Source organism: Eurosta solidaginis, chromosome 3 (genome assembly GCF_040869045.1).
Source record: "Eurosta solidaginis isolate ZX-2024a chromosome 3, ASM4086904v1, whole genome shotgun sequence".
NCBI classification, from domain to species: domain Eukaryota; kingdom Metazoa; phylum Arthropoda; class Insecta; order Diptera; family Tephritidae; genus Eurosta; species Eurosta solidaginis.
In genome coordinates, this window is record NC_090321.1 from 178,438,356 (window position 1) to 178,462,312 (window position 23,957).

Consider the following 23,957-nt stretch of genomic DNA (forward strand, 5'->3'; position numbering starts at 1 on the left):
TGTCATAATACAATAACAACAGTGGTACAACAAAGAAAGTTTGATAATATACATAGCTACCAACAACTGAAAATCTCCCGCCAATTCCTGTGCTGAAAGCTTTCAGTAATTCAACAATCACATTCGCGCCATCTATCGGTTGATAGCCCAACATAAATTATACCATCTACGCCTGTGCTGCCACCTGGTTCTAACTCATCTATTTTTTGGAGTATTTTTTTGGAACACCATGTCTCAAAATTCTGGAAAGCGTCGTGGCGAGACCTTGGGCAATGAAGCTGAAATAATTAAAAAGGCTCCTCGTCTAAGCGATTCATCTCCTAACCTCATCCGTACAATCGACCAACGACTCATAAAGTACAATGACTCGTTGTCCAATAAAATAATGGAAGCAGAAAAGCGTATGATGGAGTTTACATGCAGAAAACTGGAAGATAAATTTGAAGGCCTGAAGAAGGAGTTAAACGAGTTAAGTGGTAGAATTAATCGCATGGAGGGTATGTTTGAGAGGATTGGGCATCTCGAAAATGAAATAGCCACACTAAAACAGAGAGTATGTAAGCAGGAAAACTTTATATCTAAGCAAGAACTCCAAATTGCTGCATGCGACGTCCGAGTTCATGGGATTCCCTTCGAGGAAGGGGAAAACTTACAAAAGATTTTCCACCACCTCTGCTTCACGCTAAACTTACAGCCACCCCCCCCCCCCCCCTAAAAAGTGTTTTTCGGCCGAAACGCAAACTACCCCACGGTACGGTTGATCCGGCCGTTATCATTAAATTTTACACACCCGCGGACCGAAATACGCTGTTGAAAACGATTGCGAGCTTCAGGCGCCACAACAACACCAAAGGGCTGCGACTCGTGCATGTGGGAATAAATTCCAATGAGCCTATCTTTGTTAATGCATCGCTGACCAAAAACAACTATGAGATCTTCAAGGCTGCGATCCATCTAAAGAAGAGGAAAAAGGTTTTAACGGTGTTCACAATGCGGGCTATGGTGCATATAAAGCGAAAAATCGGCGACCGACCCGAAGCAGTCCCCAGCCTGAGTTTTCTCGAGAGTCTCGACTCGGAAAACAATACTTCCTTTCGTGAAGACGACACGCCGGTTGCGAACAACGCCCTGGAGGGCCACCAAAGGCTTAACTAACAGCCCCCTGCTAATAAATTTTTCTCTTTGCTCTCTTCTAATCTATTCCTTCTCTGTCTTTTTCTCCACCTACAACATCACAAAATCATTAATTATGTTGTTAGCCAAATTCAGTGTAAATCATTCACTTAATTATTTTTATAATGTTGGTCTCCGATAATGAGTCCCCGGGTTCCAAAGACTGTCTATCTACTTTGTTGCGCATAGTCAGCAAAAAGGCCAACGGGCTGAAAGTTATTCATATCAATGCGCAAAGCCTTTATAAAAAGCTTGACGAGTTGAGGTTTCTGTCAGAAGGCTCCGATATTGATGTCATATGTGTTTCAGAAACATGGTTTTCTTCGTTTCATAGAAATGATATGGTGAAGATAAATGGATACCAACTTTTCAGAAATGATAGAAGTAGTCATGGTGGTGGTGTTGCGATATATGTAAAAAGTAGTATGTCCTGTAAATTGTGTTGTTGTTCTAGTCCAGGTGATCCTGTGGAATATGTGTTTGTTCATATGTTTTCTGATAATAATAGTAGGCTTCTTATCGGCTGTGCATATAGACCGAATCGACTAGTAGATTTTTCCGCGTTTATTGAATTTCTTCAATCGTTACTATTAGACTATGACAATATTATCATTGCTGGAGATTTTAATAGTAACCTACTGGTGGATGCCACTTTAAAACAAAGCATGGAATCTCTGGGACTTTTTCCCACAAACTGTGCTATACCAACACATTTCACAAATACTAACTCTTCTCTATTAGATTTATTTTTTGTCAATGATCTTCATAAAATGATTCACTACACGCAACTATCCGCCTCCTGCTTCTCAAAACACGACCTGATATTCCTAAACTACAACTTCCAAACATCATGTAGGCCAAGTTCGTTCGCGTATCGCGATTACAGAAGTATAGATTATTATTCTCTTGCTGAGTCCGTTAAGTCGGTTGAATGGAGCTTGATTCGTACGTTAACATCGGTTAATGACCAGACAAAGTTTCTGCAGGATAATATAAATAAGTTATTCGATGATCACGTTCCACTAAAAATAAAAACACCTAAATACAAGAATAGCCCTTGGTTCAATGCTACATTAAAACACCTTATCCACTTTCGTAACCAAGCCTACTCACGGTGGAAAAGGTACAAAACAGTCGAAGCGCATAGCTGCTTTAAAACAGCTCGGCTTACTGCAAACAAAGCCATAAGGCTGGCCAAGGCAAATTATTTTAAGTATAAGTTTAGTTCTGCTTTGAATATAAAAGAAAAGTGGAACAAAATCAAACAAATAGGAATTGTTAAGCCCAAAAGTGACCTGTCTCATCCCCCTGATGTCGACATCAACGAAATAAATAATACTTTTGTAAGACTACCAAACTCAGCCGACAATGTGTGTATTGATAACTACTCCGTGCGCGTTAATGTTGACACTAGCCCTTTCGAGTTTTTTTGGGTCGATAATTGTGATGTTGTCCAAGCCATACTTTCTGTGAAATCTAACACAATGGGGCTTGATGGTATATGTTCAAAGTTTTTAAAAGTCATTCTTCCCAAAATCCTTCCCCACATTACTTACTTGGTCAACTCAATTTTGACGACCGGTGTCTTCCCAATATACTGGAAAGCTGCAAAAGTTATTCCAATCCGTAAACAAAATAATGAGTATCGACCAATAGCCATACTCCCTTTCCTCTCTAAGGTCGTTGAACGTATTCTACATGGACAAATCGTATCATATGTACATGAATACAAGCTCCTGTCAGACAGTCAGTCCGGTTTCAGGTCAAAGCGGAGCTGTACAACGGCACTATTATCTGTGACAGAAGAAATTCGTGAGCGAGTGGATGAAAGTTACATTGCCTTCTTAACACTTCTTGACCACTCCAAAGCTTTCGATTCTGTAGACCACACTCTGCTCTGTAGGAAGCTGGAAAACCTATTTAACTTCACTGGTCATGCAGTTGCCCTTATAAGATTATATCTTGGCGATAGGACTCAAGCAGTATGTATAGATGGTGAAAAGTCTGACTTCCTCCATGTCTTAAGAGGCGTCCCTCAAGGCTCTATCCTGGGTCCTCTGTTATTTGTTCTGTACATCAATGACTTACCCGATGTCCTTAAGTATTGTAATGTTCATATCTACGCTGATGATGTGCAGTTGTTTACGTGTTGTCCTCGTGATCAAACTAACTTGTGCATAAGTAACTTAAACCACGATTTGAATCAAATATTTTCATGGGCTGCTATGAATGGCTTATGTATAAACCCGAATAAGTCAAAATGTATTGTTATTCAAAGAAGGTCTTTTCCCACTAATGATTTAGAGAATGTAGTGTTCGACAATTCCGTTATAGAATACGTAGATACGGCGAAAAACTTAGGTGTAATTTTTAACAAAACATTGACATGGAAAGACCATATTTTTAGAACGGTTGGGAAAGTGTATGGAATGCTTCGTACACTATGGTTAACACAGTATTTCACGCCTTTGCACATAAGACTACTTCTGGCTAAAGCGTACTTAATACCTACGCTACTCCATGGTTGTGTGATTTACTCAAACTGTGACTATCTGTGCAAGAACAAACTAAATGTTGTTTACAGCAACATTGCTAGATATGTTTATGGATTGAAAAGATTTGACCACGTATCTCAACATGCTGAAAGGTTGCTAAACATTTCTTTCGAAAATCTTTTAAAAGTCAAAACACTGTCCTTCCTCCATAAATTGATACACATGAAGGAACCTGACTATCTATATCGTAAGCTTATTTTTCTGCAATCATCAAGATCGGTGCTTCTTCTTAAGCACATCAGATACCGCTCGCTAACCTCTGAGTGCCAATTCTTTGTTACTGCAATACGTCTTTGGAACTCGCTACCTACAAGTCTTCGACTCTTAAGTAATGCTCTGCACTTCAGAAAAGAGCTAACATCATTTTTTAACGACTCTTAAACTGGATCTCAAATTGTTGTTATTAAAATGTTCATTTCTAAGTCCTTTTCCTTTCTCTGTGTCTTCTTTCTTTATTTGTTAAATACTATTCAATCTATAACCAGCCAAAGGTTATCATCACTACTGCTGTCTTTTAATATTTATTAACTACTCTTCTTTAGTTTTAAGATTTACATTTACATACATAAATATTTCACTATTGTCCGTTATATTTAATTTAATTTGATTAATCTAATTTATTATTATTATAAATGTTCAATTTTTATAGCTCATGCAAAATTGTTGTGCTAGGAACAAATTTTCAAATAAATACATACATATCATGATGTACACGTCAAGGCCTAAAAAGTACACTAGGTCACTCGAAAAGTGCAAAATCAATGTAGCATCACCGTGTTATTATTTTGGGTGTCTGATTGGAACGATTTTCTGTCCTCCCCTGTCAAATTAGGTTTTAAGATAAATCGCTTTCGGCGTTATACCATGTTCAGCGTAATTTTTTCCTAATTCCCCGAACTCACCGCATGAATATTCGGAAAATTATCATCAATATCAATAGCACTCTCTAAGAACCCAAATGGCGCGAAAATCAAATAGAAAATGCTTTAGAAAATTTTTCTAAAACAGGGTCGGCAAGGTCTCCGAGTGTATTTCTACGGGTTAAGGGGTTTAGAATATGCCCGCGGTAAAAGATACCTGTTGTTGTTGTTGCAGTGCTTCGCCCTCTCCAATAGGTGCGACGGATCACAAATTGTCATCAATATCCTCTGACGGGAGTCCAAGGAAACTTGCTGTTTCAACAGGGGTGGACCATAATGAGAGGGGTGTTAGAGGCGTTGGTTCCACAATACAGTTGAAGAGATGGTTGGTGTCATGTGGGAGACACGTTACAAACCGTTACACTCTAGCTCAACTTCGATCTGGATACTGTAGCAGGTTAAACTCTTACCTATCCAGAATCAACCCCGAAATACAAAAAATAATGTCGGGGTTGATTCTGGATAGGTAAGAGTTTAACCTGTTACAGTATCCAGATCGAAGTTGAGCTAGAGTGACTCGCGTTTCCCTAGGGAGTGTGCGTTCCTCTTCTGCAAGTTTTGGGTATTGTTCTTTTAGTACTGGGTTCACCGGGCAATTCCTGGCATAAAGGTCCGACGCCTGTTTCTGGAGTTCACTGAGAACCTGCTTGTGTTTTTTTGCTTCATACGGCTGAGTTCTCAGGTGCCGTATTTCCTCAAAATGCTTACGGAGATGACATCTTTAAGCCCCTGGGCGGTGTTGGCTCATCAATCAGATGCCTGTTGGGATGCCCAGGTTTCCGGGTATTCAACAGGAACTGTTTAGTTAGCATTTCATTTCTCTCCCTAATGGGGAGTATTTTCGCCGCATTATGTAGATGGTGTTCTGGGGCCATAAGAAGACAACCCGTGGTGGTTCTGAGGCCAGTATTTTGGCAGGCCTGTAGCTTCTTCCAGTGAGTAGTCTTTAGGCTTGGTGACCATATCGGGGACGCGTAGCATGCAATTGGCTGGCCAATTACTTTGTAAGTGGTAATGAGCGTTTCTTTATCTTTACCCCAAGTACTGCCAGCAAGAGATTTGAGGATTTTTTGTGGCGGTGGACTTTCGGTACAATTGCGGCTGCATGCTCACCAAAATGTAGATCCTGATCAAACGTCACACCCAAGATTTTGGGGTGTAAGACAGTCGGTAGCGTAGTGCCATTGACGTGGATGTTCAAATGGTCGACATTTGGGACGTCCATGTTGTAAATAAGGTCGCCGATGATTAAGTCGGTGATGTCAGGTTTCTCGAGGCGAAAAAACTGGAGTCTTTATCGCTACAACAACAATAACAACCATAGGGCCCTTTAGTGGGAAACAAGCTTCACTAGCAAGGACTGTAGGCGACGGCTGTGAATTTGCCGAGATCCGCACTAAGTGTAGGTTTATCAAACTGATTATCAGAGAGAAGCCTTTGACGGAGCGAAAAGGAGCTGCTTATATGCTGCTATGGCCGAATTTGAGTTCCTTGCAAAGCTCAAACGGTTTTGTCAAATAACGCTGAGCAGCACCACCTGCCCCGAAAAGATTTGCCAAGACCTCTCACAGCCATTCGAAACCAAACGAGGCTTCAGATTCGCTGGCTAGATTATGTTATGGATAGAGCCGCCCCGCCGTAGAGAGTATTCATATCCTCGCACGTATTTGATAACAGTGGAAGGAGAAAGTCATTCTCTGAATTGGGATCCCCTTTGAAGCACCCTAGTGGCGTCAGCTACCGCCTAGGCTATAAGACGCCAATTAACGACGGTGATAGCTGATGATGTCAGCCATCGTTGTGTATGTCTAATTGTGAAAAAAGCTGAAGATGTGATAAAGATGATTTTAATTCGAAGTTAGCTTCTCATGAGGGGTAAACTCATACAACTTTGGCAGAATTATTATTATTATTATTGGTTAGGTACTGGTATGAGTATCAGAACTAACTGAAAGAGCATTGGCTACTCAGGGCATCAGCTCAATTTTTATGATTAATTTGTTTTTTTTTTTTTTGTTAAGATTTTAGTTCTTTAAATAATCATAGCTTTGATTTTGATGAATTTTGCAATTTTTTCAATATTTTCCTGGCTAGGTGCATTTAGGATGCTGTTTAAGTTGTCTGTGTACACATTGGTTAGTTTTCTCTTTTTAAGATATATTGGTGAGTTTTTGTAGTGTGTCCAAGTCGGAGTCGTGAGAAGATTCTAGTTTTGAAGCCGTGAATATTTGTATTGTGGGGCGGTCCCATCGTTGTTGACTATGGAGTAATGATCATGTCTGTGGTTTGCTCGTGATTGGCGTAGTTCGTCCATTATGATGCATCTGATGTGTCGTTTTACATCTACCTTTTCGGTTTTTGATGTGCGTATTATTGGTGCATTGCAAGCAAATTTTGCTGCTTCGGCGGCGTATTTGTTGCCGCTGATTTCTGCATGTCCCGGTATCCATAGTAGTTTTAGTGTTTTCTTATTTTTTATTATTAAGTCTCTTATTTGATTAACTGTTTCCCAATTGTTGGCGATTGGATTTTTTACTGCTTGAAGCACCGACAGACTGTCGGAGCATATCATGTATTTTGTTTTTTTGTGAAGAGCGTAGACTGCGGCTTCATGTATTGCTTCTGCTTCCGCCGAAAAGATTGAAGAGAAGGGGAGCATCGATTTCATGCCGATACAGTCGTCAGTATCGGTTGATATACTGAAAGCAACACTGTTTTGCGTTTTTGATCCATCGGTGTATATTATTTTCCAGCCGTTATTTTTGTAGGTGTTGGCCTTCTCCAGGAACAATTGTTGAAATACTGAGTTCGGGGTGGTGTCTTTTTTGTAGGTGTGTAGTTATATCACATGATTGGATATCTAGAGTCCATTTTGGGTCATACGATCGAGTTGTGCTGGGCTTTTGTTCCAAGTTGTATTCGCTGCATAGCTTGATGATAAGAAGAAGTGATGGTGTGATGTTGAATATGCGTTTGTGTCAGACTATTTTTTTGACGTCTTCGCTTATTATTGAGGAATTTAAAAATAGAATTTTTGAAACCAGGTTACTGTTGACTATGTGCATCCGTTCTTCTAAAGTGGGCAAGCCGGACTCAGTTAATAGATTTTTTGTCGGGGTGATGCGGAAAGCAAACAAACTAGTTCGTATTGCTTTGTTATACGTAGGTTTTATTATGATGAGGGTTGTTTTTGAAGCGGACACGTATATATACAGCCCGTAGTCGATTTTGCTTAGTATAATGGTTTTTGTAATATGTACGAGGGTGTTTATATGTACGTATCCTTTGTAAGACACATACGAAATCAGATTTAATCTGGGAAGTAGATCTCTTTTTAGCTTTAGAAGGTGACTTTCCAGGTATAATTTTTTGTAAATGTAAGCCCTAGTATTCGCAGTTCATCAACGTTTGTTGGTTTAACTCTATTAGGTGGCTATTGTAGTCGCATTTGTGTTTTTTACAAATATGTAGTTTTTTGGTTTTTTCTAAGGAGATTTTGGCACCTGACTTTAAACTCCATAATTCGATTTCTTTTAGTACGTTCTGTAGTTCTTCGTTCGCCTCGCTGTTGCTCTTAGTATTACATATATATAAGTCGTCAGCATAGATGCAGTGGTTAACGCTTTTGTGTTTTTGTATGATATGTCTTATTTCGTTAAATGCGATTGAAAATAGCAGTACTGGGAGGGGTGACCCTTGCGGAATCCCGTTTGATAGAGGGTATAGTTTGGAGTATGTTCCATTTACTTGGACTCTGATTTTTCGGTTTTCGAGAAATGATTCGACAAAGTTGAATATCTTGGGTCCAATTCCCCACTGGTGAAGTTTGCCCAAATGATATGAGCTCCCACTCTATCAAATGCTTTTTCGAAGTCTAAGGATAATATCTAGATGTGTAGATAGCGTTTTAGCCACAATATAGTCGATGTGTAGCAGAGCATCGGTACATCTTCTTCCTGGTCGGAATCCGACCTGGTTGGATGAGATGAGATTCTTTGCCTCTGTAAACCAAACTAGACGTGCACCGACCATTTTATCAACTAATTTCGACAAACACGAGATTAGAGAGATAGGTCGACACGATTCTAGAAGATTGACGGCTTTTTTTGGTTTTACTATCGGAATAATGCTTGCCGTTTTCCAGTTTTGGGGGATAATCCGCGATTGGAAGATATTATTGTATAGGTCCAAGAGCCTCGTTTTTGTGGCAATACTGAAGTGTTTAATCATACTGTATGAAATGCGGTCATACCCTGGAGTTTTTCCTTTAGTACTTTTTAGAGTGTAGTACATTTCGTCCATTGAGATATTGGTTTCCATTTTCATTGCTGTTGGGTTGGTGATGTTGTTAGGTGTTATATTCAACGATTTGGCTTGATTAAATTCATCTGGAAAATTGGTGTCATTCGAATATTGGGACCAGTTGGATGCAAAGAAATTGGCTATTCTTTGTGGGTCGATTGTTGTTCCTTGTCGAGTTTGAATTGCTGCTATTGTTGATTGTGTGTGCCGATTTGTAAGTTTTCGGACTTTATTCCATAATTCTTGTGAAGATGCGTTAATGTTTATACTTTTTGCGAAGTCTTCGAAGCTAGATTTTTTTGCTGTTTTCATTTCCCTCCGGAAAGCTGCGTTTCTTTTTTTGTACATGAGAAGATTCTGTTGCGTTGGAGATTTTTAAAGGCTTCCCATGCAATCATTTTTTGTTTTCGGAGATCTGCAAGGTTGCTGTTCCACCAAGGAACGTGATTTCTGGCTTTATGGGAAGATTGAGGGATTGAAGCATTGGCTGCTTTGCGTATTGCTTTAGTAATATGATTAGCTTCTTGGTTTATGTTGCTAGAGTTTGGTCTTTTCGAAAGTTCTTCATCAGCAGTGCTGCTAAACTTCTCCAAGTCAGCAAACTTAAGTAAAAATTTTTTATCGGTGTATTGTTTTTTGGTGGTTTGTGTCAGTTGAACTGTAGTGACTATTGGAAAATGGTCGCTGTGGTACAGGTTGTCTAAGACATTCCATTTCGTCATCGGAAGGAGGCTAGCTGAACAGCATGTGATATCGACATGCGTGAGTTTCCCGTGTGTAGAAAGATGTGTTGGTCTGCCATCATTTAGATAGAAAAGGTCCGATTGGTTCATAATATGTTCTATAATTTTGCCTCGATTGTTGTATGTTGGTGAACCCCACAACGGATTCCACCTGTTGAAGTCCCCTAAAACGATTATTGGTGTTTGAATGGTATTGAGTAAATCTATTACTTCTTTTGTGGGAATTTGTTCCGCTGGTGGAAAGTAGCATGATATTATGGTAAACTTGATATTAAGATTGACTTTGATGGCTATAATTTGTAAATCGGTTTGTAAGAAGATTTGTTTATGTGGGATATTGGCTTTTATAAACACACCTACACCTTGTTTGCCTGTTGTATTGGTAGATGAGTTTTGAAAATAGGAGTCGTATCCACGCAGAGGGAATGGGATAAAGTTGTATTTGCAATGTGTTTCTTGCAGCGAACCGAATGACGGTGTTTGCTCCTTTACTACCAGGTTAAGTTCGGAGATGTTGTTGAAGTATCCTTTTATATTCCATTGTACGATTTTAAAATCTATAATGTTTATATTAGTTCTAATTAATTTTTTTTGGTGTTTTAAGTTGTTTAGTTGTTTTGTGTTTTTAGTTTTTTTTTGTTGGTTTTTGTTTTAGTTTGTGTTTTAAATGCTCTTCTTCAGTGTCTGAAACAGACATGAAGTAGTTATTTTCATTTAATAGTTGTTCTGTTATTCGAGGGAGAGGAGATGACGTTAGCATATGATGATTGTTGGTTTTGTGTATGGGTTTGTTTTTCATTGTATTTGCGACGGGCTTCGCCCATAGAGCATTTTTCTAATGTTTTCATTTTTGATAGTTGTTTAGTTTCTTGGTATTTAAGGCAGTTTTTGTCGGAGGAGGCATGTTGTTGCTCGCAGTTGGCGCATTCTATCCGTGTGCAGTTATGAGAAGGGTGGGGTGGTAGGTTGCAGTTTAACCGTGATTGGGTAAGTATTTAAGAGGAATATTGTTTTTAAGAACTCTTTAGCAATTTTAGAGTTCCGAGCCGTCTTTTAATTGTTTAATTTTATCTATTTGGGTTGATATATTATCAATACCCTTTTTTAATACGAAAGGAGATAGTTTGGCTAATTCACCGTTGTTTGATGTTATTATTATGTATTTTGGTTGGTTGGGTGTCGTGGTTTTTGGTTTTAGTGTAGGTAATGTGTATATGTCTGATGTATCCATTTCACTCAATATTGAGAAAAGGTTTGCACTTTTGTCGAGCGGATCAGATGATGGCCGCAGTTTTGTTAAATCGAAACGGTACGAGGTGTATTGTTCTTATAATTGTTTTTTTTTTATGTATTCAAGAATAATAGAAACTATGTCAGTTTGTTTTTGTTTTATTTTCACTGTTTTCACAATACTATGAGCACTTGTATGCACGTCCGAACTCGTCGAAAGTTAGTCGGTGACTGTCGGCAGAATTAAAACCTATCTGCAATTTGGCCTCGGGGACGATTCATAAATTGAGTGACTCGCATAGATGGGGGGTCAATGTCATGCTCTATAACGGAAGGGTAGTCGTGAAGTACGTCGCGTGAATATTGATACTTTATCTTTTCTTATTTTAACTTTCAAGTACATTTTGTTTGTTAGTTTGTCCGCAAAAGAAGCACACGGGCAACTCATGGCGCTATAGCGGGCGGTGCTATTTACTCCTTCCAGTTATAACAGATTTTTTGTGCTGCTGAGTCAAGGGATTTAAAGGCCGATTGGCATTGTTTTTTGGGTCATAAACACCGTCATACAATTCTAGAAGGGGGTCAAGCAATCGTCGCGGTTTTCACCCCCAGCGGGTTAGGGGGCTTAGAATATACCCGCGACAGGTATGCCTGTGTAAGAGGCGGCTAAAACACCAAATTGATTCAAGGGGTTGTGTAGTGCGCAACCCTTTCAAGGAGTTGCCAGCGCAATATATAGATTCTTCAAACCAATTTTCAACCTCACCTACCTGTGGTGAAATATGTTTCTTTAACAGCCGAGGCTCTGGCGACGGCGACCCCAAGTTCCTCATTGATGTAGAGGAAGGGAAGGCGGAATGGCGTATAAGTTTTCATGTGGTCATACCAAATCGTTCCCGAGAAGGTAGGGCTACTACCTTAATGGTACTTGCTACCGGAACGTACCGGATCTACATCTGGCAAAGGACCATCAACATCGATAACACTCCCCAAGCCCTTGAGGGAGTGTCCTTATCGCTACAACAACAGGGTGGAAACGAAATCCGTGTTAGGTAATTCATGGATCACCCTTTAAGGATTAATTAAATATACTGCATGCTTTGTGCTACATCGTGTACATATATCTTTAGTTGTATATATGTGTATGTATATATAAATAAATATTTCGCAAATTGTAGGTTTTTTAAGTACATTTTAATTACATTTCAAAGTTCGATTGAACCATTCTTTTTGGTTTTTAGTTTTGACTACTTTGTATTTGAATTGGATTTTAAACTTTATGGATACATATTTTCTTATACATAAATAAACATATACCACTTGATACATCATACATAAATATGTGCTTCTTATATATTTACACATATGCAAACTGTAATTTTAATGATACATTTGTGATTTTGAACTAAATTTACAATTTGTTTTAACTGTTTTTTTTTTGGAATCAGTTAAGTTTTACATATGGTATTGTAATTTAGTGGTTCTCTTTAGTTTAGGGATGTTACGTACGGAGGCATATGAAAGAAGACTAAACATTTGTATATATTTGATTTTAAGCTTATTGGTGAAAGAATCGATGTCGTTGAAAAATAAAATTTTGAAGCATATTGCCAAAAAACGAATGAGAAATTAAACCATTTCTAAAATAATTATGTTTCTATGTCAAGCCTAATCACATTTGAAATAGACTATTCAAAGAATTTTTTTGAACTATGTAGTCGAACAAACTTTAATGGTTCGGAAACTGGGAAAATTTTTATAAATGTATTGAAACAGTTTTGATATGTACCTGCTCAATGATTTAAATAACTTTTAAGCTTAACGGTGCTTTATAAAGGCTTACGAAAAAGTAAGGAGTATATACTTAAAATCAAAGTTGATGTTTTTTAAATTCAATCAGCGTCCGGAGCATGATTCAATCACAAGAGGTTTGCTCGACAGACACATTTTTTGACAATTGCAGCCATTTCGTTCCCAAATCGAATTGACATCCGTTAACTGTGTTGTTTCTTTGCGAATTTTCGAAAAATATTAGTAGTAGAAATAGGAAGCAATAAGTTTACAAATACCCGATAAGTGCTTAACTGCATAATTCCTTAGACAAATTATTTTAATTTTAGGATGAATTTACATATTAACTATGCCATGATCTATTAGTGTGGCTATAATTATACTATCCAAAACAGCTCAAAAGATGTAGCTTGTAATATTTCCAAATACATATTCAAATACATGTCAGAGAACAATCAATGTTGAATATTTCTAGTTGCACAACTAATACAGAACGTCTTAATAAAATGTATCTGCATTTTTTTTCGAACATTAGTTATTTACATTGGCGTTGTTGTTGTTGTTGTAGCAGTGTTTCGCCCCACCTAACAGCTGCGACCGATCACAAATTGTCATCAATATCCTCTAAAGGGAGTCCAAGGAAACCTGCTGTTTCAACAGGGGCGGACCACAATGAAAGGGATATTAGAGGCGTTGGTTCCACATTACAATTAAAGAGATGGTTGGTATCATGTTGTGACACATTGCAAGCGGGGCATACATTTGGAGTCGGGGTTGATTCTGGATAGGTAAGAGTTTAACCTGTTACAGTATCCAGAACGAAGTTGAGCTAGAGTGTCTCGCGTTTCCCTGGGGAGTATGCGTTCCTCTTCCGCAAGTTTTGGGTACTGTTCTTTAGTACTGGATTCACCGGGCAATTCCTGGCATAAAGGTCCGACGCCTGTTTGTGGAGTTCACCAAGGACCTGCTTGTGTTTTTTTGCTTCATACGGCTGAGTTCTCAGGTGCCGTATATCCTCATAATGCTTACGGAGATGACTCCTTAAGCTTCTGGGCGGTGTTGGGTCATCAATCAGATGTCTGTTGGGGTGCCCAGGTTTCTGGGTATTCAACAGGAACTGCTTGGTTAGCATTTCATTTCTCTCCCAGATGGGGAGTATTCTCGCCTCATTATGTAGATGGTGTTCTGGGGCCATAAGAAGACAGCCCGTGGCGATTCTGAGGGCAGTATTTTGGCAGGCCTGTAGCTTCTTCCTGTGGGTACTTTTTAGGCTTGTCGACCATATAGGGGACGCGTAGCATGCAATCGGCTGGCCAATTGCTTTGTATGTGGTAATGAGCGTTTCTTTGTTTTTCCCCAAGTACTACCAGGAAGGGGGAATTGAGGATTTCATTACGGCTCTGGATTTTCGGAACAATTGCGGCTGCGTGTTCACCAAAATGTAGATCCTGATCAAACGTCACACCCAAGATTTTGGGGTGTAGGACAGTCGGTAGCGTAGTGCCATCGACGTGGATGTTCAAAATGGTCGACATTTGGGACGTCCATGTTGTCGCCGTATGCCGTTTATTCTGTTGCAAAGCTCATCGATCTGTGGGCCTGGGCCTGGGCCTATGGCCATTATCGTGCAGTCATCGGCGTAGGAAACGATAATAACTCCTTCTGGTGGCGAAGGTAGCTTAGATATGTAGAAATTAAACAAAAGTGGGGATAGGACACCACCCCTTGTTTAATTCTTCTAGGTTTTGATGTTTCACATTGGCGTCACATTTACGTATAAGGAATTATATTTTGCACTTTTTTTGCATTAATAGAAAGATCACATCCAGATTAGTTCAAATTACTTATTTTTAACAAATAAACGGTATATGTTAGAACGTTACAAACAAGTTAAGTTCAATATGTCAGTTTCAGTTAGAGTGTAGATTCATATTCTTTTTTAGGAAGGTAGAATTATGTTAGGCTTTTATCCCAGTAAAAAAATACGGGAGGAAGCATTTACAGAAGCTGTTCTGCTGTGACTGAAGGTCCCCGTCTGTATGAGTTCTTAACTATTTATTATATGAAATAGGCCAAAAAGCAAGGCCTTACCTTTTCGCCACAGAAGAAACAACTCATTTGCCTAAAACTTGATAACTCTTTTTGTGGGATAACACCTTAACTGGGATCACTCATAGTATGGCTTTTCTAACTATATATAAGTTATTTTATTCTGCAGTTATCATACCCCGAACCTAGTTCAGCATAGTTTTCTATCTCTCTGCCTATTAGGAATACTTCACAAGACGATAGCAGCCTTTCGAATTAAACTCCTCTTGATCCGGACGTTTTAAAATGGCTGATATTTTATAAAAAATATCTGCTAGCAACAAACAAAATAACTATAATAAAAATAAAAATTTCCATTTGACTATTAAAATACTATTATATTGCAGTACTGATATGAAATATAAATTATTAGGAAATAAATGGTTAACAATATATTCGAAAATTTTTTCTTAGTGCTATATTTACAAAATTATGAACAAAATTATCACAATTATTAAAAGCGCGGATAGTATGAAAATTGCAGCCCATTGGCGTTTATCTGAAAGAGGAAAATATTTATTATTATTCTGGAAAAGAGTTAAAGTGATAATAAACAAAAAGATGCTTTACTGGCACTGAAATTTAAAAAGCGATAAATTCCACGCACTCAAAAAATACTGCCGTATGATCACAAAGTACCCCCGAAATAGTCATGAACGTATCCCGAAAATATTTCATAGATGCTCTCGAATTATCCCGAAAACAATCCCCAAATGACCCGGCGATAGCCTCGAAATTATTCAGAAAATGGTGCGGAACTGATAAACAAAACAGCTCAGAAATAATGTGTAAAATCAAGTCGGAACTATCCGGAGATAGTCCGGAAATGAAGCCAAGCGGTGTCGAAATGACCCGGAGATGCTAACGAAGTAATCGCGAAAACTACCTGAAATTTTATGGAAATAGCACGAAACGGACACTCCTAAAATTATTCCGAAAAAGTCTCAAAATTGTCCCAAAACCAATCCTGAAATGATCTGTCACAAAAAAAAAAAATAGGATAAAAAATACAAGGCGGGATAAACCTCCTAGGAGATTTAGAGTGAACTTCTCTTCCGATCTGCATTATTGTTGTTGCAGCCATAAATTTGTGTCGTGATACTTTATAATTTTTCCTAGAAATTGGCAGGACGGGACCTACATGATTAATGCCGATCGCAAACGGCATCTGCAAGGCTGATGAACATTTTGCATGGCAAAATACACCCGGATTGTTTGCCAAACCACAGCCGAGGCACGATCCCGCTTACAAAAACTTTTTCTAAACTAGTTTGATGTTGCTTTTCCCGGGCATTTAAGTCTGGAGTAAGATAGGCGAGTATCCTACCACCACACCACGGCGAACGAAATGGTGCAGACTTTATCCTGAAAACAACGAAATAGTGCTTCAAATATTCAGAAATAAAACAGACAGACCAAGCCTAAAAAGTCCTGATGAAGCCGAATTTTAGTTAAAAACTTTATTTAGAAAAAGCATACCTACCATTGTTATTGTTGTAACGATAAACACAACGGGACAGGGGGTTTAGAATATACTCGCGGCGGGTATGTCTGTTGTTGTTGTTGTTGTAGCGATAAGGTTACTCCCCGAAGGCTTTGGGGAGTGTTATCGATGTGATGGTCCTTTGCAGGATATAGATCCGGTACGCTCCAGTAACACAGCTCCATTAAGGTGCTAGCCCGACCATCTCGGGAACGATTTATATGGCCACATTAAACCTTCAGGCCATCCCTCCCTCCCACCTCCAAGTTCCACGAGGAGCTTGGGGTCGCCAGAGCCTCGTCTGTTAGTGAAACGGGGTTCGCCGCTCGAAGGTGAGGTTGAAAAGTGTGTTTGGAGAAGCTATATATTGCGCTGGCAACCTGAAAAGGTCGCGCTACACAACCCCTTGAATCTGGTATTTTAGTCGCCTTTTACGACAGGCATACCTACCGCGGGTATATTCTAATCCCCTAACCCGCTGGGGGTCGGGTATGCCTGTTGTACGAGGCGATTAAAATACCAAATTGATTCGAGCGGTTGTGTAGCGCGCAACCCTTTCAAGGTGTTGCTAACGCAAAATATAGCTTCTCCAACCCATTGTCAACCTCACCTACCCGTGGCGAATCCTGCTACTTTAACAGCCAAGGCTCTGGCTACCCCAAGTTCCTCAAGGATCTAAGGGGTGGGAGGGCGGTAAGGCCTTGAAGGTTTCATGTGGGCATACTAAATCGTTCCCGAGATGGTCGCGCTGGTGCCTTCATGGGTCTTGTTACCGGAACGTATCGGATCTGGATCCGGCAAAGGACCATGAACATCGATAACACTACTCAAGGCCTTCAGGGAATGTCCTTATCGCTACAACAACAACAACAACATACTTACCATTATTCATATGCAATACTTTGGCAACTTTTTTCATGGTTGTATCCAATTTCGATTCCGTTGTATCGAACTCATTACCAAAATCATCGAGCATGCTGTAAAAATCCAAGCAAAACAATTAAAAAACCAAAGGCATAGAAATTTTAAAAGTTATTAAGCACTTACACAGCTTGCTCATCCAGCTCCACACCAATTTGTCGCGATACAGTCTTTAACGTTCCAATGGAATCACTTATCATATCTAGTTGCTCATCTTGACCCTGCATCAAGCGCTGTTGCACTGACACAGTTTCACCCACAAATCTATGCGCCGGACTATCCAGCGATGCATAATGACCGGGACTATCGATAGCATTTTCTAATTTCGAATATTTTGTACCACTATGACGTTGACCCGCTGCTGCCATTGTTCCAGCAATTGTATTGGCTACACCACTGCTGCTATTTATTAATGAATTCTGCTGTAAAAGACTGCTGCCAATACTGTTCGAACACTCGACAAGATAAGTTTTATCGTTGATGCCGTGATGATGATGATTGTGAAGATTATTACTATTTAAACTATTATTATAGTTGTTGTTGTAGTTGTTGCTGTTGCCGTTCTGGTTGTTTGTTTGGTGATTAAGTTCGTTATGATTATGCTCATCGAGTAATGGTTGATGTGCCGTTATATCTCTGTCCCTGTTCCGATTCAGGCTCATCTTCTCTTTCATCTGTTTGACTTCATCGCGCGTGTTGTCGATGAAATGACGCCGACTCAAAAGTTCGCGATTATCAATGCGAAATTTATTTGGATTTTTTTCGACTATGCGTGCAGTGAGATAGTTAAGGAAAAATACCTTCCTAATAATTGTGATAAAATGTACATACATATGTATGTACGTAAAAATATTCATTCAATAAAGTGTAAGATTGTATAAATCTTTGAAGAATAAATGACTAGGAGGCTTAAATTTAAATGATGATATTTAAATCGAATAAATAATTTGTCAAAATTGTTGTGCTAGGAACAAATTTTCAAATAAATACATACATACATACATAAAAAATATGATCCCCGGACATTCAGTCGTTTGCACATTGGCCTTGGTAGAACAATTAGAATGGTAACTTAAATATAGGAAAGTTACGGACTAAGCGTAAAAGTTAAAGTACTTACAAGTAAGTACTACTCGCATCAGTGGCGGATCTAGGATTGTACTTCCGGGGGGTTTTTACTTCATTATTTTATGTCGGGTATGTGATTGTAACATAATGTAGACACGGTGCATTTATTGAGATATGAAATGTATTTAAAAACATTACTTTTTTTTTAGCATTTATATTCAACAAAATAAACATGTATTATTGAAAAAAAATCGATACACAACAAATACATGTTATCTGCCTAAACCACAGAGCAGCGCTCAGCCTGCCTTATATCTGTATACTATGCATTCTGCTTTAAACGTCGGAGCTATCTTGTATAAGTTAACACGGCATGAATTCAAATAAGCAATCATACCACCAGCGCAACGGTAACAGACCGCCTGCTTTCGAACATCTAAATAAGATATTGCGCATATTAGCCGTTGTACCAGTTTCGACAGCAACACCAGAACGCACATTTTCTGCCCTAAAAAGGTTAAAATCATATTTGCGGAGTACAATCAGTCAAGAATGTTTGAATGTACTCGCTCCATAGAATATCCATATTGATAAACCACTTTCTGTAAACGAAGTACTAGAAGAGTTTTTCAAAAAAACGTATGCGATTGCAGGGAAATAGTTAGGGGAAAAGTTAGTTTCTTAATGATGTACCCCCTCCCCACGTTAATCCGCCTCAGAATTGCATACGCGTATTCACTAAAGTGGTTGTGCAATTAACTTTGGAGCCGCATATTTCAATTAGAGCAACACATATGGAGCTACCGTCCTTTCTGGCGGTAAAAAAGTTATAGAACCGAACCGGGACTGACATCGAAAATTTGGGGAAAACGAAATATTGAATTTGAAAACAAGAGTTAAGTTGTGTTTATTTCGGTATGAATACTGTTGTAGCTGAATTTTTAATACTGGGTGAGCTTGTGTTAATTTCAAAACATTAGTGTTCTAGACGCATTTCTGAAATACGGATCAAGAACTTGGGTCCATGCCTTTTTTATCTACATTTGTATAGTAGGGCTGCCTATCTTTTTTTCTTTATCTATCTCGATCTTCAACATTGTCTTCACCTTTATTTACCATTTTTGTTGGTAATTGTAGTATTTTCCGATAAGTTATATGTATTTCAATGTAAGTTATATGTATTACTTTAGCATATTGCTGTATATACTTCGAAGCTTACGATCTATGTTATTAAGAGTATATTATTTTATACTATACTGCTAATTATTGGCGCCGGTCGGCAGAGAAGAAGCGACTGGCGCACTTTGTTGGACGGCCATAACCGTTTAAACGTAAGTAAGTAGTTATTAATATGACTTAGATAAGATTGGTCAGCGGTTGTATTTACGTACATTAATATTTCAAATTTTTAATATAATCGTATTCTACACCGGAGTATCATTTCTTGTGTGGTTAAATACTGTTTCGATAGCGCGACTTCCCTTATATGTGGGGATTAACCTGATAGTTCAACCTGATCGTCCCTATGTATGACATTTTTTTAATTTGAGTTGTAATTTCCTGAACTTGAAATTCACTTGTTGAACTGTAATTGCAATTTTTTGAGCATAAATTATATTTTTTTGAGTTTACAACAGAGCATGAGTTATAATTTTCTGTACTCGAATCGCAATCTCTTGACTTTAATTAAAGCTTTCTGAACCTAAAAGCAAAACTTATAAACATATCCTTAAAAGTCTGGATTTAACTGGAATGTTGAGTTTATTTTTATTTTCAAAAAGGATATTAATTGTGTCCTCCAAATCTTCCAAGTCCCATTCAATGCTGCGCAAAGAATTCCTTAACTCTGTTGTCGTCCATTCAACTTCAGCACTACCGCTACTATCACTCAATTCACGCCAACGCAAATAGAGGCCTCTGGTTTTATTTAATGCTTTGAATACCTCGCTGTTAAGGGTCAAATAACCATGCAACCGCATAGCAAGTAAGTTAATCCGGTTTTACCAAGGACACCACCACCAATGTCATTCGTGTATGTGCGTCGCAAATTGAGCAGCGTGGAAAATAATCATAAGGGAAGAAAAAATACATGCCATAAGTAAATATGAGAATGTGTTAAACTCTTATCCTGAGGGAGCTCAAGAGATAAGCTTATATAATTTAATATAGGCGAAGGATAAAAATACTTATATACGCACTCCTTAACAACGAAGAATGGATCTTCTAAAGACATGACTAGCTCTTGCTTCTATGAATTGATATACCGTTGTTGCTATTCTTTAATATTTATTTTGTTCCTTTCTTACAATTCCACTTCCTTTGATCCTTTTGACATAGAAACTTTTACTTTTCTTTATATATTTTGCGTTTTTATTTTGATGGATGTTCGATTTTGTTTTTATTTTTGGATTCGCTTTTGTTACTTTTCCCTTTTAACCTGCAGGTTTGTGAAAATTTTTATAGATTTTCCTGACGCATGATTGACATATTCATACACACACACATATGCAAATCTGCCACCTGAGGTCCACTGAGTTCTGGTGCTTCAAAGGTGTCTTCCGTTTGCGTTAAAATTTTCACACAATTTTCCAATTTGAATTTTTAATGGAGTTTGGTTCGCGTTTTCCCCTTTTTTGTTGTGGAAGCTTTTTTGGTAGTAAAAATTTCGAGTCCTTTCGAACTAAAAAGAATGCCGAATGTTCTTAGTAATATATTTTTTCCCAATGAATTTTCTTTGCTTTACTCTTTGGCTTTTAGAATTTCGCAACATTTTTCACTTGATTAGTTTTCGTTTTATGTCAATTAAATGCACTTGAAGCACTTTTCGAAGGTATGTGGAGAACAATGGATGTCCCTCCCTCTAAGAAAATATTTTACAGCTCTTTTAAATGCAGTAAGATGGCGAGAATTTGGAAAAGCGAATTTGTAAAGCAGTGATCTGCTAACATTCGCGTTCATTTAAAACTAAATTCTTATATTTCTTCTGAGGCATTTTCCATTTAACATTATCTACTTACCATCAGCCCCCATGTATGGTTTGCTCAAATGCTGTTGGAGCTGTTTATGTTCGCGCATGTCTGTGTAAATATACACTTGGGCGTATTTAAATGGGGTATGTGGGGTTGATGTTTGAAAAACGAGGCACCCGATCTTACCGCTTTTGTTTGTGGATAAGCAAGAGGGATTCCCCATGCTTTTCCAATTTGCTGTTTTCTGAAATGCCGAATCTCTTCATAGTGATTTCGGATATGACTTTTTATTTGCCTGGTGTCTAGAAAAGTAATAGAAACTACCGGTTTAGTATATCATTTTGCTCCTTTAAAGGCCACATTTTCGCTTCACTTAGGTTATTAACTTCATGTGGTATTCATCAAAAATAAGTTGAGAAATTCTTATTATAACTAATTATACATATATTAGATGTGTTTCTTTTTACATTTCTACAAGTTCTGGTAATCATCGCAGTGTGAATTTTCGCAATTTTTCTGTAATATCAATAGCACGGCAGCCGTTGTGGTTGTTGTTGTTGTTGTAGCGATAAGGTTGCTCCCCGAAGGCTTTGGGGAGTGTTATCGATGAGATGGTCCTTTGCCGGATACAGATCCGGCACGCTCCGGTACCACAGCACCATTAAGGTGCTGGCCCGACCATCTCGGGAACGATTTATGTGGCCACATTAAACCTTCAGGCCATCCCCTCCCTCCCCAACCCCAAGTTCCATAAGGAGCTTAGGGTCGCCAGAGCCTCGTCTGTTAGTGAAACAGGATTCGCCGCGGATAGGTGAGGTTGACAATTGGGTTTGGAGAAGCTATATGTTGCGCTGGCAACCTGCAGGGTTGCGCTACACAGCCCCTTGAATCTGGTATTTTAGTCGCCTCTTACGACAGGCATACCTACCGCGGGTATATTCTGACCCCCCCTAACCCACTGCGGGACCAGCCGTTGTGGTGTGGTGGTATCGTGCTCCGCATACCAAGCCGAGGGTCCTGGGTTTAATTCCCGGGCAAAGTAACATCAAAGTACATGTAGCTTCCGTCCTGCCAATTTGTAGGGAAATCTAAAAGAACCATAACCCAAATTGGAAGAGAAGAGCGACCTAAATCTCTTCGAGGTAAATCGCGGCATTTTTTTTTTTCAATAACCATTATAGAAACTTGTTAATCTAAAAAAAAAAAAATAATTTAGAAAAGTAATAAGGATGAGCGGCGTCCACTGTAGAAGTGATAGTAATGGGAAGCCTACTTTTCCGTCTACGTAACCTTCAGATGGTTGGGTTCCAAAATATCTAGACTTTAATAACCAAGCAAATATAAAATTTAAAGACTTTTGGTACAAAGAATTGCCTGTCCCCTCTTATTAGAAGCTTTTCGACGCCCTGGAGTTTGCATATGCTTTCTGCTATTGGTTTTGTCAATCCGTCCAAGTTATGTTACACATATAGCTGAACATCGGTATATATGTACATACATACATATGCCCGTCTATTGCCTTGCAATACTTTACCACAAATTGCCGTGGCCCAAACAACACATTTCTATATATCCTACCCCCGGTCGAGCGATTTGAGATTTAATAATTAGAAATAAATATACAATCTGTCAATTTTATACAAATTAGAATCTGTTACCTTTAATTATTGCAAGGTTTACTTGCTCCGAACTATTGCCTTTTTAGTGCTGCTTCTAAGCTTTCCTTTAGACTTTCGCTCCTCTATTCAATCATGAATTGCTGCATTCTCTCTCACGATGTGTTTATATTTTCCTGATTTTTCATTGGACCTGCGCCGGAAAACTATTTGTTTTTCCTAGTCCTCTTTTGTCGCGATTTTCGTGAAAGCCCAAATCAATCCTTCATTTACTATTGACAGTTGTTGACATTTGCTATGACATACGCACTAAGTTCTTTTATCGCTCTGAGGGTACCATCTGTGGTACACAGCTGTTTTCCGAACAAATACCGTGCTTACATATAACGCTTCGCCTGACTGCCCACACAAAAGTTTATGGAACTAAAAGCGAGGCGAAGTGTTAAAGGGCGAATTAATGGTGACTTATAACCATAAAAGGTATATAAAATAGGAATGAATAACCCTCTTCTTCGCTGGTAAGCGAAATTACAGACCAAGCGTGTCATTGTTATCTTGTGGTCGAAGCAGTTAAAGGGTCTGGCAAAGTTGACATAGTCGTAACGCCATAGTCTTAACCATATTTTTACTTACCCGTATCAATTGTCATCAGTTATGGATGCCTTAACCTAAAAATTGTGAAATTTACATACAAATTAAGAAAACGAAAAAATTACAAACATATACCACAAAAAATAAGTCTCTTAGTCAAAACGTATCCAAAACAATAAATAAAATCTATAAAAAGTAAATAAATCCACCAACTCAAATATTTTTAGGTTATGGATATGGCGAAAAACCAATTGGTTAGCTATGGCTTTAGCGTTATGGTATGGCACCCTTAAAGGCTAATTACACTTCCTTAACCCTAACGCCATAGGCCTAACTATACCCATATTCATAAAGGCCGCGGTACAATGACATATTTCATATAGATACGTTTAACACAAGCTTATGCATTCCAATAACATCGCCACAATCAACCAAGTCGTTGCGTTTGTAAATATGAACATTTTCCCTATACAACAAAAATACTTGCTAACATATTTTGTGTCGTAT

The 23,957-nt window shown here is 38.5% G+C and overlaps 2 protein-coding genes across 5 annotated transcripts in view; both read right to left on the reverse strand.

Moving 5' to 3' along the window:
- Window positions 1-23,034, reverse strand: part of phr (photorepair) — a 74,170-nt gene extending 51,136 nt beyond the window's left edge. The window contains exon 1 of the mRNA XM_067774060.1: window positions 22,902-23,034. The gene's annotated coding sequence lies outside the window, so the exon portion shown is untranslated. The remainder of the gene's footprint in view (window positions 1-22,901) is intronic.
- On the reverse strand, window positions 15,120-23,042 carry Syx6 (Syntaxin 6). Of its 4 annotated transcripts, XM_067774063.1 has the most exons (6): window positions 21,018-21,939; window positions 20,473-20,954; window positions 20,061-20,221; window positions 17,333-17,978; window positions 17,168-17,262; window positions 15,120-15,301 (listed from the first exon to the last, which is right to left on the reverse strand). In XM_067774063.1, the coding sequence occupies exons 2-6, from the start codon at window positions 20,505-20,507 to the stop codon at window positions 15,225-15,227; spliced, it is 1,014 nt and encodes a 337-aa protein (XP_067630164.1). In that variant the 5' UTR covers window positions 20,508-20,954; window positions 21,018-21,939; the 3' UTR covers window positions 15,120-15,224. The 4 variants fall into 4 exon arrangements, with proteins under 4 accessions (XP_067630164.1, XP_067630165.1, XP_067630163.1 ...); XM_067774064.1 differs by lacking the exons at window positions 20,473-20,954; window positions 21,018-21,939 and adding an exon at window positions 22,902-23,042; XM_067774062.1 differs by having other exon boundaries at window positions 20,473-21,939.
- Window positions 23,043-23,957: the final 915 nt, after the last annotated feature.

Excerpts from the sequence above, each read along its gene's own strand:
- Syx6 (XM_067774063.1), bottom strand. The coding sequence starts at position 20,507 with ATGTCTTTAGAAGATCCATTCTTCGTTGTTAAGGA. Across the intron at positions 20,222-20,472 it reads CCATTCTTCGTTGTTAAGGA|CGAGGTATTCAAAGCATTAA; the intron begins GTGCGTATATAA and ends GACCCTTAACAG. Across the intron at positions 15,302-17,167 it reads AGTATTGCATATGAATAATG|ATAAACGCCAATGGGCTGCA; the intron begins GTAAGTATGTTG and ends TTCCTCTTTCAG.